The sequence below is a fragment of the Varanus komodoensis genome, unplaced genomic scaffold, assembly GCF_004798865.1.
Source record: "Varanus komodoensis strain SLA01 unplaced genomic scaffold, ASM479886v1 scaffold2, whole genome shotgun sequence".
Lineage (NCBI taxonomy): Eukaryota > Metazoa > Chordata > Lepidosauria > Squamata > Varanidae > Varanus > Varanus komodoensis.
This window is the reverse complement of record NW_025335568.1, coordinates 50238713-50251845: the sequence shown is the minus strand read 5'-3', so window position 1 is coordinate 50251845 and position 13133 is coordinate 50238713. Positions and strand designations below refer to the sequence as shown.

At 42.0% G+C, this 13133-nt stretch overlaps 1 protein-coding gene across 3 annotated transcripts in view; it reads right to left on the bottom strand.

Annotated features, from left to right (window-relative positions):
* SLC25A13 (solute carrier family 25 member 13) overlaps window positions 1-11505 on the bottom strand; it is a 129311-nt gene extending 117806 nt beyond the window's left edge. For 2 of the 3 annotated variants that reach the window (XM_044429315.1, XM_044429317.1), the window contains exon 1: window positions 11399-11505. In XM_044429315.1, the coding sequence (XP_044285250.1) occupies window positions 11399-11410 (12 nt within the window). In that variant the 5' untranslated portion in view covers window positions 11411-11505. The remainder of the gene's footprint in view (window positions 1-11398) is intronic. The other variant, XM_044429316.1, reaches the window with a different exon arrangement.
* Window positions 11506-13133: the final 1628 nt, after the last annotated feature.

The window sequence follows — 13133 nt, the reverse complement described above, 5'->3', positions numbered from 1 at the left end:
TTGCTAAGTTACCTTGCGTTTCCATTGTACAGAGAGATGAGATGTACATTTTAGAAATAAATAAATAAATCATACTATTAATTCTGGGAAATACGGCTACTAAACCTCTATAGGATGAAAAATATGACTCACCAGGAATTCCCCCCATGCAACCCTGCTGACATGAATGGCAAAGTATGTCTCAGAATAGTGAAAGCAGAGTATTAATCTAGAGAAACTCCTAATCATTTCAAGAGTCTACACACAAGATTGTTCCTATACCTTAAGATACATTGTCTCCTCAGTCACTGATGCTGCAATCCCAAACTTTATTTTGAAGAAAGCTCCACTGAAATCAATGGGCCTTTCTATTTGGATATAAGAAAGTAATCCTATGGCTCCTAGTCATTGTCTGAAGGCCAAAAGATAGTGGAGATTCCTTTCTTCAGGTTTGAAGATAGTGCTGTTACCTCAAAGGGGGAGTCAGAGATGTGACCCCCCCCACCCCAGAATGAATTATCAGCTATCTTCTGAAATCAAAACATTTAACTGGGAAAGAGAGAGAAGAAACATTCTGGTGGGCAGAGAGAGACTGGAGAGAGAAGGATGTGAGTCAGTCTGAGCCTTTTCTAACTTCTTTCCTTTTCTATCCTCCATGTAAGAACTTAAGAACCATGCTGGAGCTGATCAAGGGTCAATCTTACTCAGGATTCTATTCACATGGTGGCAAACCAGCTGCCCACAGGATCCCAAAAGCAGAACAGCACCCTCCTGCCCAAGTCCTCTAACAACTGGTATGCACAGAGGCACTTCCTCTGCTACTAGAAGTAGCACAGAGCCATTGGGACTAGGGGCACTGATGGCCTTTTCCTTTAAAGCATTGTTTCTAGACAGAATAAGGAGCCCATCTAGTGAAAATGCAACAACTGTAGCACAAGGAGATGAAGATCATCCCTGTTGCCCCTCCATTTTGCCAGCTTTGCACCTATAAAGTACTCAATGCACAGAAGCCCCTCCATTCAGAGGCTTCCACCTCATGAATGTGAAGTTCATAGGACTGCATTCTAAGATGACATAAATAGGAAAAACATAATATCAATACAAAGGGCTACTATATAATAGCCAGTATTTCCTGATTTATACTTTCAAAAGGCTTAACTTTCAGTAAGAGATAAGTGGCAGTCATTGCTCTAAAAGTGAAGAGACTCTTTTCTCGCAATCTTTTATCATGTGCCAATTTAGACATTAACATATCCAATGCTTCTTAAAGGGCAGTATTTTTCTCTTCCACTACTGCACAAAAAACCTGTGTGCAACAGTCAAGGTACTGCCAACCAAGATTAAACAGTGATCTACTAAGAAATTGCAAGACTTGTCCCAAAGAGATTTTCTTTTAAATAAGAATACAAGAGGAAACTGTTCAAGTTGCCAGCCAACCATATCCTCTGCCAAGATATTCCACTTTATGATAGGATTGAAGAGGTGAAGGCCTGGGGGGGGGGGGGGGACAAAACAAAACAAAAAAATCGGAAACATACTTTCCCTCTTTTTTCTTGAAAACCTCTCTCCTCCCCATGGGAAAAAATGGATTATGAAATATTTTCTTTCAGGATTGTGAATAACAAATTTCAGAAAAGGTCTTCATATATTTATTCCCCCAAATGTTTTCTAAAATCTATGTAACAGATGTTTGTGCAAGACCATTGTACAGTATCAGATCATTACCATTTTTATATATTGTAAAAGCATAATGTAAAGCCATAATAATAATAATAGGCTGTAAACCAAGGCACAACTCAAATGCAAAAGCAGGATGAATTTCTGCTTCTAGGAAATACTGCCATTGTCACAAGAGATGGAAGAAGATTTCAGTTTCTTCTTTGCTTGTGACTTCCTCTTGATACAGTTGGTGCTCTTGTTTCTGTCCTTTTTACTTAGGCCCTCAAGGACTGGGAGAAAGTACAGAATAACAAAACACAACTACACCTATGCTTGTTTTAAGGCTTGGATTTCAAATTTTCTGAATTCAGAAAACTGTACCATATTTCAGCTACACTGGTTTCTTCATAATGCTTATGGTACGTCAAATTTAATTCCTACTAATCTGATGGTTCTAGAACCCTACTGTTAATAACTGAACATGCATACTAGCAGGAAGCTTTTTAATGTCCATCAGCACCATATGGTTTGCCCAGCAGATTTTTTTTTAGTAAGCCTCTTACAGGTCAGAATATGAGCACATAATGGAATCTGTGCAATAAAAATCAGTGAAACACTGTGTCTCGCAGTACTTACAGATGGCTAGACAAAAATGAATGGAGGAATCATAAACTTTGTGAAAACAATATCTTGACCAGTTTCTTAAAGAAGCACTGGAACAGCAAGAACAGATATGTCCAAAGTATGTAAAGTTCTACAGAAAATTGGGAGTGGTAACATAATTGCTTTGTTGAGTATCTATGCAAATAATATGAAAGCCATCTGAAAAATTAAAAAAAAAAAACCAAGTTGCTGCAATAGGAGGTCCATGTCATGGGTTGAATGTGCTTCTTAATGAAATAATGAAAGTGGACACTGCCCAGAAGTTCAACAGGCAAGCAAAAGAAGCCATAAAATACAAAAAGGCTACTCCTGTTGTAGTTGCAGAAGAAAGAGCTCCCCTTCAAGGAGCAAGAAGGAAAAATGCAACAAATAAAATTGTGATGCAAACTCTGTACTAAAACTAAGCAGGGTGATGATCTCCTTTGGAAGTTTACTAAGAGACAAAAAGATTTTCAAGAAACAGTAATAGCTGAAGATCTTAAAATACCCAGAAGTATATAGAACATTGTATTTGATGAAGATGTCGTTTGGGTTCAGCTGTAGAACTCTCTGAAGCTTCTAAAGCCAGATTCTTCAGCAGTCATGCAACTGAATCAGTATGCTTTTGCCAAAATACCTTACCAGATAAAAACAACGGTTTCTGAGGATCCAAATGTACTCCACTTACAAATACAAAAGAAGTAACCAAAGATTTTAAGAAATGGGGAGAATTCTGTTGCCATCCAATTCATGCACCTGCAAATCAGTTGGATCCAGGATTCAAAGGCAGAAATCTAAGTGATGGTGGCACTGATGCTGCATTTGACTGAATTGCAAAACAAGCAGTACATTTAGGACTTGATGTTCAAAAGGTACTATTAAATATCACCAAATACAAAACATCTTCAGAGATTTGGTCCAAGAATGCACTGCCAAACATATCCTTCCTGCAAAATGGTGTGAAGACCTTTGCACAACACAATCTCTGTCTCCTTTTACTGTCCACCTGCTTCAAATTTCTCCACCTTCTGCAGCATAAGAAAGAAACTGGTCAATGTTTGGAAGTACTCATACTGCATCAAATCAAGAAACAAACTGATGAATGAAAAGGTAGAGAAGCTTGCTTCAATCCAAGCAGTCCTTCAGTTTCTAGAAGTCCAGGTTAATGATGATAAAAGCAAAGATGAAGCAGGAAAAGTAGAATCTGAAACTGATAGCTATATTTCAGAAAATATAACTGATTCAATTTCATGTCTATTCATTGAGTATTGGTTTAAACTGCTCTTTTCCCTTTTGTTCAGTTCTTTTTTATGGGAATGAGTGCTTTATGTCTGCGACAGTGTGCAGGAGTGGACCGGATGAGACATAATTTTCTTTCATTCAGAGTCCCAGCTCTGTGACCTTCAAGATGAGGCTCCAGACACTGAGACTTCCTCAGACACTTCAGAAAGTGCTTCATTGACTGCCCCTCCAAGGTTGGAAATCAGCCTCGGAGAAAGCTGAATTATCATGCTGGGGAGGCTGCAAGGGATGAAGTTGGGGCTAATGGCTTACACCAGATCAAAAAGGTGTCTCAGCTTCCTTCCCTACTGCTCCATGGCCTCCATCTAGACACCCAAAAACAGCCATCTAGATGCAATGCAGGGTACAATGTGTGGGGTGGAAAAGATTGCCACTGCCATGTCTTGGTGTCCTGCAATGAATAAAAATACCCTCCAACTGTATGATTCTATGATTCAAAGATTTGCATGCATCAAGGGCAGAGACTACAGGTTTGCACATAACATGACTTTCAATCTGTAAAAGGTACTAATATATATTTTTTCCAAAACTGTTTTTGTACCATTTTCTTTCTTTTCTTTTTTTTCAAAATTGCTGCAAATTTTTACATCTAGTGGGCTAAAGATCTAGTGGGCTAAAGTTACAGAAGACATACTTGAATTGAACTTAAGGATGTACATGCTCCTGTAAAAGTAGTTTGAGAATGGAACCAAGAGGTGGTTTCTCCCTCACTGGAGGTTTTGAAGCAGAAGCTGGGCAGGTGCTCTTGGAGGTCCTCTGAAATTCCAAGAAGTTAGACCTGATGGCCTTCAAGGCCTCCTACAACTTTTGTGGTTCCTTCCCCCTCCCAAGAGATATTCTGCATTCTTTGGCCAGTGTGTGTTCTCTTCATCACTATAAGAGTCTCCCCCACGCACATGCATACACACTTTTTTCTTAAGGGTTTTTTTTTCCTTTAGTACTTCTTCAGACCTTATGTTTCCCTCAAGCCCACTGATCTTGTGTATAGAGGAATGGAAAATGAGTTTACTACTAATGTACTGCATATGATCATGGTTAGACTTTGTGTGCAAATGCAGAATAAGAAAACTCTCTTGTATTTGGCTGTGTGTGTACCTGGAAAACTTTCTATGTCAGGCACACATGCACTTACAATACAGATCCTAGCTGTACTTAGTTACACAATATTTCTAACTACTATTCACTTTCAACATAAGAGGTTTTTCTGTTTGTTTTAAGCGGGTAAGAAGTCAAGTAGTTTCAAATAGCATATAAAGAAAAATGTCATGACATTCAAGGGGGTACATGAGCCTGAGGGTATAAAAAAAGAGAATGAATAAATAAACTTTAAGAAGCAGCCATGCAGGACAGTGACAGGGATGAAAAAATCTCAGGCAAATGCAGGAAATGTATCACTGACTCACCAATCCATTGTTTGGCTGAAGTGAGAAAAAAACACACATGTGTTATTAAACTGTATTAGAGGTGGGTCTTCACACAAACCAAGTTTAACCTTCACACATATCTGAATTTCAGTCTAAATGAACAACCCGTGTAGTAGTTTATTTGTATGCAGAATCAAACTTTTGTTACACAACAATTTGGCCATGTAGTCATTTCAGTTTAATTTTGTGATTTCCAGCATAATGCAATTATTCAGTCGATCCAAACTTCTCACAATTTTGCAACAAAAAGATTGTCTACATTTCTAACAGCACTTGTGCATTTATAGCATTAAGAAATGACACAGATCTCTACAGAATTCTAGCCAAGTTTATAAAATACTGTACACATATCTATTCGTGTTTAGTTCTCTTATAGAATCTACTGATGTGGGGACATTTAAGAAGGCTTCAACAGCCAGAATGCTTCCCATGCGAAGCTCAGCTTTCATTCAAAAGTTTCTAGCCCTTCTGATAACAGAAGAAAACACAGAACTAAGAAAAGAACTGCAATGGTACCCAGCCTGAACATCCAATATTCAACGGAAAGCTGCCAATATTCAATTGAAAGCTGCTATTGTCCAAAAATACAACCCTACTGCCCAAACACTAGCATATTTAAGTAGCAACACTTTTAAGTTGATTTTATGCTACAATGCTATGTGAGGGGGTCTGGAACTTTGTTATGCGAAAAATACACCTTCAGGTATAGATATCATAAAGCAAACAAAGCATTCCAAGTTGGTCATGGCCATGTAAGTCCATTTATCAGTTTCCTCAATAATCTCAGCTACAGTTCTTATAAGCACAGGACACAGTATGGTAGCACAAAGTATGCAAAATGTTTTTACCACTGAAACTTCCTAAGCATCACAGCAGAGGAGAACTTGGTAAAGCAATGCTTCAAAGAAGATGTACCAAGTTGTACCACCAGCACTATCTTGACATTCAGATTTGAGGTACAATATTCACAGGACATAAATATCAACACTGTTTTCTCATGACATATTTGGAATCAGTCTTCAGTACTACTCTTGCAATCCAATCCATCAAGAGGGTGTCACATTGGGAAAGCTTCCCTATTTCGTATATTTTGAACTGAGTTATAGTAAATAAAGGGATTATCACAAATTACAGAAACTCTTCCAAGTAGAAATTTGTGTGCTTTACATGGGTAGTTCATTGCAGGGGGAAAAAACCACCACATGTAGAACTAATTGCATATTTCCACACCCATGCTGGAAAGTTGAAGTCAATCATGGCTTTTTAACATATCCATCTGACTTACCACAAGCAAGATAATTACATATAAGATGAAATAAATGCAAGATAACATGATAATGCCATCACACTTCTACCACATACTAGTGAATTCCTTAAATTCTTGCAGGAATGTTGTAATGTGAAGCATCGCTACAAGTGCTGGCAGCCAGACAGGTAGAAGGCAACAATGAAATCTCTTTTGAAGAATAGATGAACATTGCAGATGCTCAGATATAGCACAGGGGAGGGCAGTGGACCCCACTAGATACTCGGTTGGATTGCAACCCCCTACATTCCTGAAAAATTTTGTCAGCTGAAGCTGATGGCTCACAGATTCCACACTCTTGGCAAATTCTGCAGAGCACATGGCTTTATGAGACTGATCCTAAATATGCCTTTCAACTCTTAGTTGGTTAAGTTTTCAATATGACTTTGGCAGAAGCTGCTCTTTACTGAACATATCATCTCTCAGAATAGACTTTTCAAGCAAGAGAAGTACTGTCCCCAGTATTTCCTAGACAAGCCTACTTGTAGTAAGGCCCAACTCCTAAATATGTTCACTTGAAGAAAGACCCATTGCTTTCAACCGGACTTACCTCCATTTCTACCTTAACTATGCTCCACACCTATCACTTGGACTACTATATATACTATAAGCTGCAATATTACATTAAGGTTATTGTCATTTTGTGCAAGCAGTTATACCTTTACATAAGTTTAGGAAGAGGGTTCCAAACGGGCATCATTATAACATGGAGTAACAGATTTCTGCTTTGGGCAATTGCAGATGAGCACAGCCACTATTAATTTTCTACTTTAAAATCCAATGCACACAGCAGGCATTGGAAACACCAAATGGTCAATCCAACATGGTTAATTTAACCATGGATTAACAATCAACCATGGTCACTATGATGTGGTTTCCCTTACCTTCCCCCTCTGTCCTCCAACTTGTATCCCAGCTCTGCTTTGCAGCAGAACCTATCTAGTCTCCCCCTCTCCACTTTGATCACTAACCCTTTTGGGGGGGGGGTTAATTTTAGGAGCTTTAAAAAGCACCATTAGGGTCATGTTTTCTCAGTCCCTGAAAATTACACAAGTGCAACTGTATTCAATTTTTTCTTATTTTTGCCAGACTTTCACAAATGTGCAAAAACTGGCTTTCCTGTAAGTGTAGTTTTGCCTTATCAATGGTCATGTAACTTTAAGATGTCAAAGGGAGTTGTCAAGTAGAGTAAATAAGGTATAAAGAAACTAACAGGGTGAGATTGCATATAGATTAACTTGCACACAGTTGGCAGCTGTCAGTTGCCTAGCTTTCAAGTGAAATATAGAGGGCAAGTGACAAAAGCAAGGGAACCAAAAGCAGAGGAGAGTGATAGTATCATCCCCTTAGCGATGTAATCCTCTGGCTTTTAAGTGTTGAACGGACAACGTTCAGTATATTCCACCTTTTTAACACTCTCTTGCATCTCCAGCTACTGCAGAAAGCAAAGATATTAATTCCATCAACTATCTGAATCTCTTCTTTGGAGCACTTCCTGTTGCAGTTATTAGAATTCCCTGACAGTGCTAAAAATATGTAATATTTTGGACTAGGAAAGAACTGCAGGGTTGTGCTTTTTCTAGAACTGTCAGGGACCTGCAGTAAAGACTTTAAAAGAGTGGATGTGGAGTTAACATCTTCCCTTTCTGAGTAGCTGAAGACTCCAGTAAGTATTTAAAAGACAGAGGACACAGAAAACTTCACTTCATCACTTGAAAGCAGAGGATCATTTCACTAAGAGGGTGATATTGCCACCAACTCCTTTTGGTTTACCTACTTTTGCCACTTTTCTCCCTTTACTTTTCAGCTGACAGCTAGGCAACTGACAGCTGGCAACTATGCACAAATTAACTTATATGGAGCCTCCTCTTTTCAGTCTGTTACCTACTCCCCTTTGACAGCTGAAGTTTAAAAGACCATTGACAAGATAAGACTATACATAGCAGACAGCTATAAGTGTATATTCGTATATCTATAAAAAACAATAAAAATAATTTTTAAAACAACGAATAATCAGGCAATGGTTTAGGCCTTAAAACAAGGGAAAATAACAATTGTTCATTATAGAAGCTCCAAAATATAAGATTAAAAATGGAAGCAAATTTTAAAAAATGATTTAAAAGGTTGGCAGACCAGTGATATTGTGTTGGTGTGCCACTTGGACATTGGTGGAAGGGCTGATTGGTAGCATCATGGGTGAGATAGTGAAAAGCAGCAGGGCATTCTGCTGCCCTTCCTGAGTAGCTTGCTATCTAATCCTCACAACCCATGATTGATGGAATCAATCTTCCAGGTTGAGATGGCACAACAACTCAAACAACCCCTAGAACAAGCCATGGATTGCCAGGGTTGTCACATCCTACCTGGAAAAAGATTCATATGATGAAAATGAAGAGGGAAGGAGCCAGCCAGAGCCAAGTTAGGAACTGGAGGCTTCAGTTGTCAGCCTTCCTCTGGAAGAGCAACTGGGCTGTTCCTGGACTTCCCCAAGTGCCCAACAGAGCCAGAGATAATTCACCCCTTGGAACAGCCTAGGGTCAAACATGAATAGCAGAAGTTCAAAGAGAAGGAAACACTGGCCTGGTTAATTAGCCCAGCCAGAACCAGCTGGCTGGCTGTTGTGAACAACTCTGTACTTTGCTTGTTCCATTGGGTCCAACAAATTTCTAGACCTTGGGCTATCCATTCCTTTGGACCACCCTGACTGACCAGAATGCTTAGTATAATGGACCCTGTGGATTGACCTCTGGCCTGGTTTAGTTTTTCCTTTGTTATTCATGAAAATTTCACAGCCTTCATCACATAGCTAGGGTAGGAGCAGGATACGGGTTAGGGTGGTGTGTTGCCTGAAAATAATCCTCCTTGAAGGAAACAGGCTGAGTTTGGTAAACATGACAAACTACTGTGACTACTTGCCCACAATGGGTTGTTGCATTCTGCAAACCCTACCCCCACCCTACCCTGCTCTCTCACTCTTTGGTTACTGAAATGAAGAAAACTTGTGGTGAAAGGAGAACCTAGGGCAGTTTTCCATGTGAAAGGCTGAGAGCTCAGCTCTGGTAATGACAAATAAATTCCTGAACTGAGTGTATGCTCAGGTCTCAAAGATATTTAATTGCAGTGGAGGGATAGAGGACATGATTGCCACATTATTATTATTATTATTATTATTATTATTATTATTATAACATTTCTATGCCGCCCCTTGCCGAAACCTCGGGGCGGCTTACAACATGATAAAATACATTGAAATACAATAGTACATAATAAATTACCATTAAATATAACCTCATCAGCTTCCACCAAAATGAGAGGCTTATGGGCATCTGATAAATGGAGCTGTTTCCAGTCATCTGGATTTAGCACAGGAGAGGGAAGGAGGCTGAGCCACTGATAAGAACCGGCATAAGGTAATGTCTCCAGCCTCTTCCCCTTCCTGACCCCTTGTCATCGCCAAAGCCCCATTGTGTCCTCATAGAGACAGATAGTACTGTTCCTTCCACAGAAGCTAAAAATGGGGTGGGGTGAGAAAAAGGGGCTGAAAAATCCTTTGATCCAAGTTATCAAGTGAGGTCTTTGGCTAAACTTATCTGCTGCCATATTCTGATTGCTCCACTCTAATGGGAACTTCCATACAAGTTAAGAAGAAGCTATGACATTAGTTTCCATGTTCAAGCCAGGATTCTACCTTTTTAAAAAATGGTGCCAACTAAGCCAAAGTCTGCAAAGGGAGTAAAAGATTGTGCAGCACATTAATTCATTGCAGGCAAAAAGCCACTATTTTATTCACAGAAAAAAGGCCTAATGACTCCAACGATGTTCTAATAATCTATTTGTAGCATAATAGACCACAGATCACCTTCTTATAATTACAACTGGGCAAGAGACTTGCTTTGCCCACAGCACCTGTAAAATTATTCTCCTGGTTGACAGCCACTGTATACCCCTAAACTGTTTGAACTTGGAGAATGGTCAAAGGAAGTCAGGTGATTATCAGTGCTCAAACCAAAGTCCTTACACAATTGTGACCTTTGTGTCAAGCTCACTTTGAACTGTATGGGCACTGCAACACTAGTTGGCTGTTTTAAAAAGCAGAACTCTGTTCCAATTAATAAACACAATGATTATGCTGTGCTATAGAGCTGTCATAAATGCACATGGTGTGAATTCATACCCTGGGAAATGAAAAACTGTTTTCTGGAAAAGTATACTTTAAAGCCTGATGAGACTGTAATGGAAATGGGTCTTGAAAGGCACTTTATTATATAGACATTTTACAACAGAGATAAAAATAAACATCTGGTACCAGGGAGAAACATCTGGTTCCCTTCCAGATGTTGTTGTGCTACAATTCCCATTATGCCTTACCACTTGCCATGCTGGTAGTGGCTAACAAAAGTTGCAGATGAAGAACAAAAACGAGTGCGGACCTTGAGCCATGTTAGTCCCAATGGGATGAAAAAATACAATGGACCTAGTCTAGGAACAAACTCAGAATTCTTTTATTTTAGTGTCAAGGGAACGAAGGCTTTCAGCTCTATCAACAGCAACTGTCTTTGACAGTTAAAAGGAACCTCCACAATCAGAGGCAGTGTACCCCTGTCGACCAGGGCTGGGGGAAGGAAGGGGCAAAGCTTCAGGCTTGGTGGCTTTTCTGTTGGGGTCTGTCAGGCCACCATGGGAAACAAGCTGCCGTCCTAGAGAGGCCATGGCTATGATTCAGCAGAGCCGCTCTTAACGAGGCAATGATGTCAAAGCAGCCCTCAGCCCCGGCGAAGGGCGCTGCTTCTTCGCCTAATGGAGACAGCGTTGCACGCTCTCGCTTCCTCCTTCCATCGCACCGCCTCCCCGTACCTCACCTTCGCTATGGGGACGCACGACAGGTTGCTCTCTGCTTGGGGGCCCCAAGGGGTTTCCCTCCGCAGGCCGAACTGCCCCAAGGACAGGCCCTAGGTCAAAGCGAGCAGCCGGGGCCTCTCCCGGCACCCGGGCAGCAAAGGCCTGCAGAGAGCCTGGGTAATAAACTTCGGCGGCGGTGGCGGCTGGCACGACTGTACGCGGCACTCCGCCGGGCTCTGGCACTTACCTTCGCAGCCATGCTTTACCTTGTTCAGCCGGCGGGCCCCTTCCCTGGCGAGGCGCACGAAAGCGGCGGCGGCGGCGGCGGCGCGGCGGCGGCGGCGGGTAGCGTCTTCTCTGACGCGCCAACCAGCCGAAAGGAAGGGCCGCCGCTGGCCGCCCATTGGCTAAAACGTAGCTCCCCCTCCCGCCCCGCTCCGGAGCCCAGGAGCCAGCCCGGGCGCGCGTGATCCGCCGCTGTCCTCTGACCTGGCCTGGCGGGCAGCGCGCAAGGCTGACGGCGCGCCGAGCTTCGCCGGCCCAGACCCAGAAGCGGTGTTGGCAAACGTTAGGGTGGAGCAAGCAGGCAAGAGGACGAGGTTGGAGTGCGCTAGATCAGCTTTTCCTATCGCGGCGCCTCTCCAAGTGGGCTGAACTACACCGCCCATCACCCTCCCCAGCCAACATGGGCATGGGGCAGCAGCAGGTCCAGCTGGGCACAGACATCTGGCTCCGGGCGGAGTTATGTCGAAGTCCGCAGCCTTTTTCAGACTGGCATCTCGACAGCTGCGGTGTACTACAACCCCCATCAGCCTCCACCAGATGTACGTGCACAGTTTGACATGCCGCTGTTGCAACCCGGTGGAAGGGAAATGCTGCGTTTTATGCGCTTCTCTCGTAGGATTTTTGGGGGGGCTTGGTGTGACCTGATCCTACTCTTAAGTCCCGTTGAGTTCAGTGGGGTTTTCTCCCAGGTAAGTGAGTATGCAGATTACTGAAACTCTAGGGTATGCTCTTGTGCATGTTTTGATGGACAAACTTCCAGCATTCCTGGGCCAGCTAAGTAAAGTTGGACGCAAAGGCCAATGGATTCCAAGGAATGGACTTTCTTGGTTAAGCCCTGGAAACTGTTCTTGGTGCTAACAATTGAGAACAGAGCTGTGAGCACATGCAGCTTGCTATGCCTTCACTTTTGAACAAAATGTTTACCAATCTTATTGATTACGTTTTCTCCTTTTTCTTTCTCCAAGCATCATGGAGCTGGAGGTCACAGAAGTCTTCTCCCATCCTGACCCACTTTATTCACACAAAGTTGTAAGGCAGACTAGGCTGATGTCACTCAGTAAACTTTAAGGGAATATTTGAGCAGGAGTTATTCCATCCCTAGTCCTCTCTAACAAAGCCTCCCTCAAGAGTATGCATGTTTGGACACCAGTGAAGATCCTACAGCCCAGCAGTGTCCCACTGGCCGCAGCATTTTGGAGTTGCTTCTCCTCTTCACCACTGCAGATCTGTTCATTCTCCCTCCTCTCATCCTGGCCCATTGGTGGTGACAACAGTGGTGCAACCAATGCTAAACGTTGAGCCAAATCCAGTGGCTTGTAGCTGATGGAGCTCCCAAATGATCACCCAGGTAGTGGCAAGTGATAAGGGCATCAGAAGCAAACTTGATTTTATTCCTATTGCCATGATGGTGCTGTGATTGCTTGGAGCTGTGATGTGCTGAGCATTTCATTAAAACATTTCAGGAAATGTAGAAAAAGCTGCCAAGCATGGAATGGCTTTGAGAGGAAGGGGGAGAGAAATATTGGTCATGCATTTCAGAGATGAAATACCAACTTTTTTTGCCTAAATATCTTACTGCCAGTAACTAAGCCTTAGAAGAGGAATTTCAGACTTTTAAATGGGGAAAGAAGCTGCCCAAAATCTGAGAAGCCACCAAACAATCTGTGGGTGAAGGAAAGGAAGTGAGGCCAGGGGAT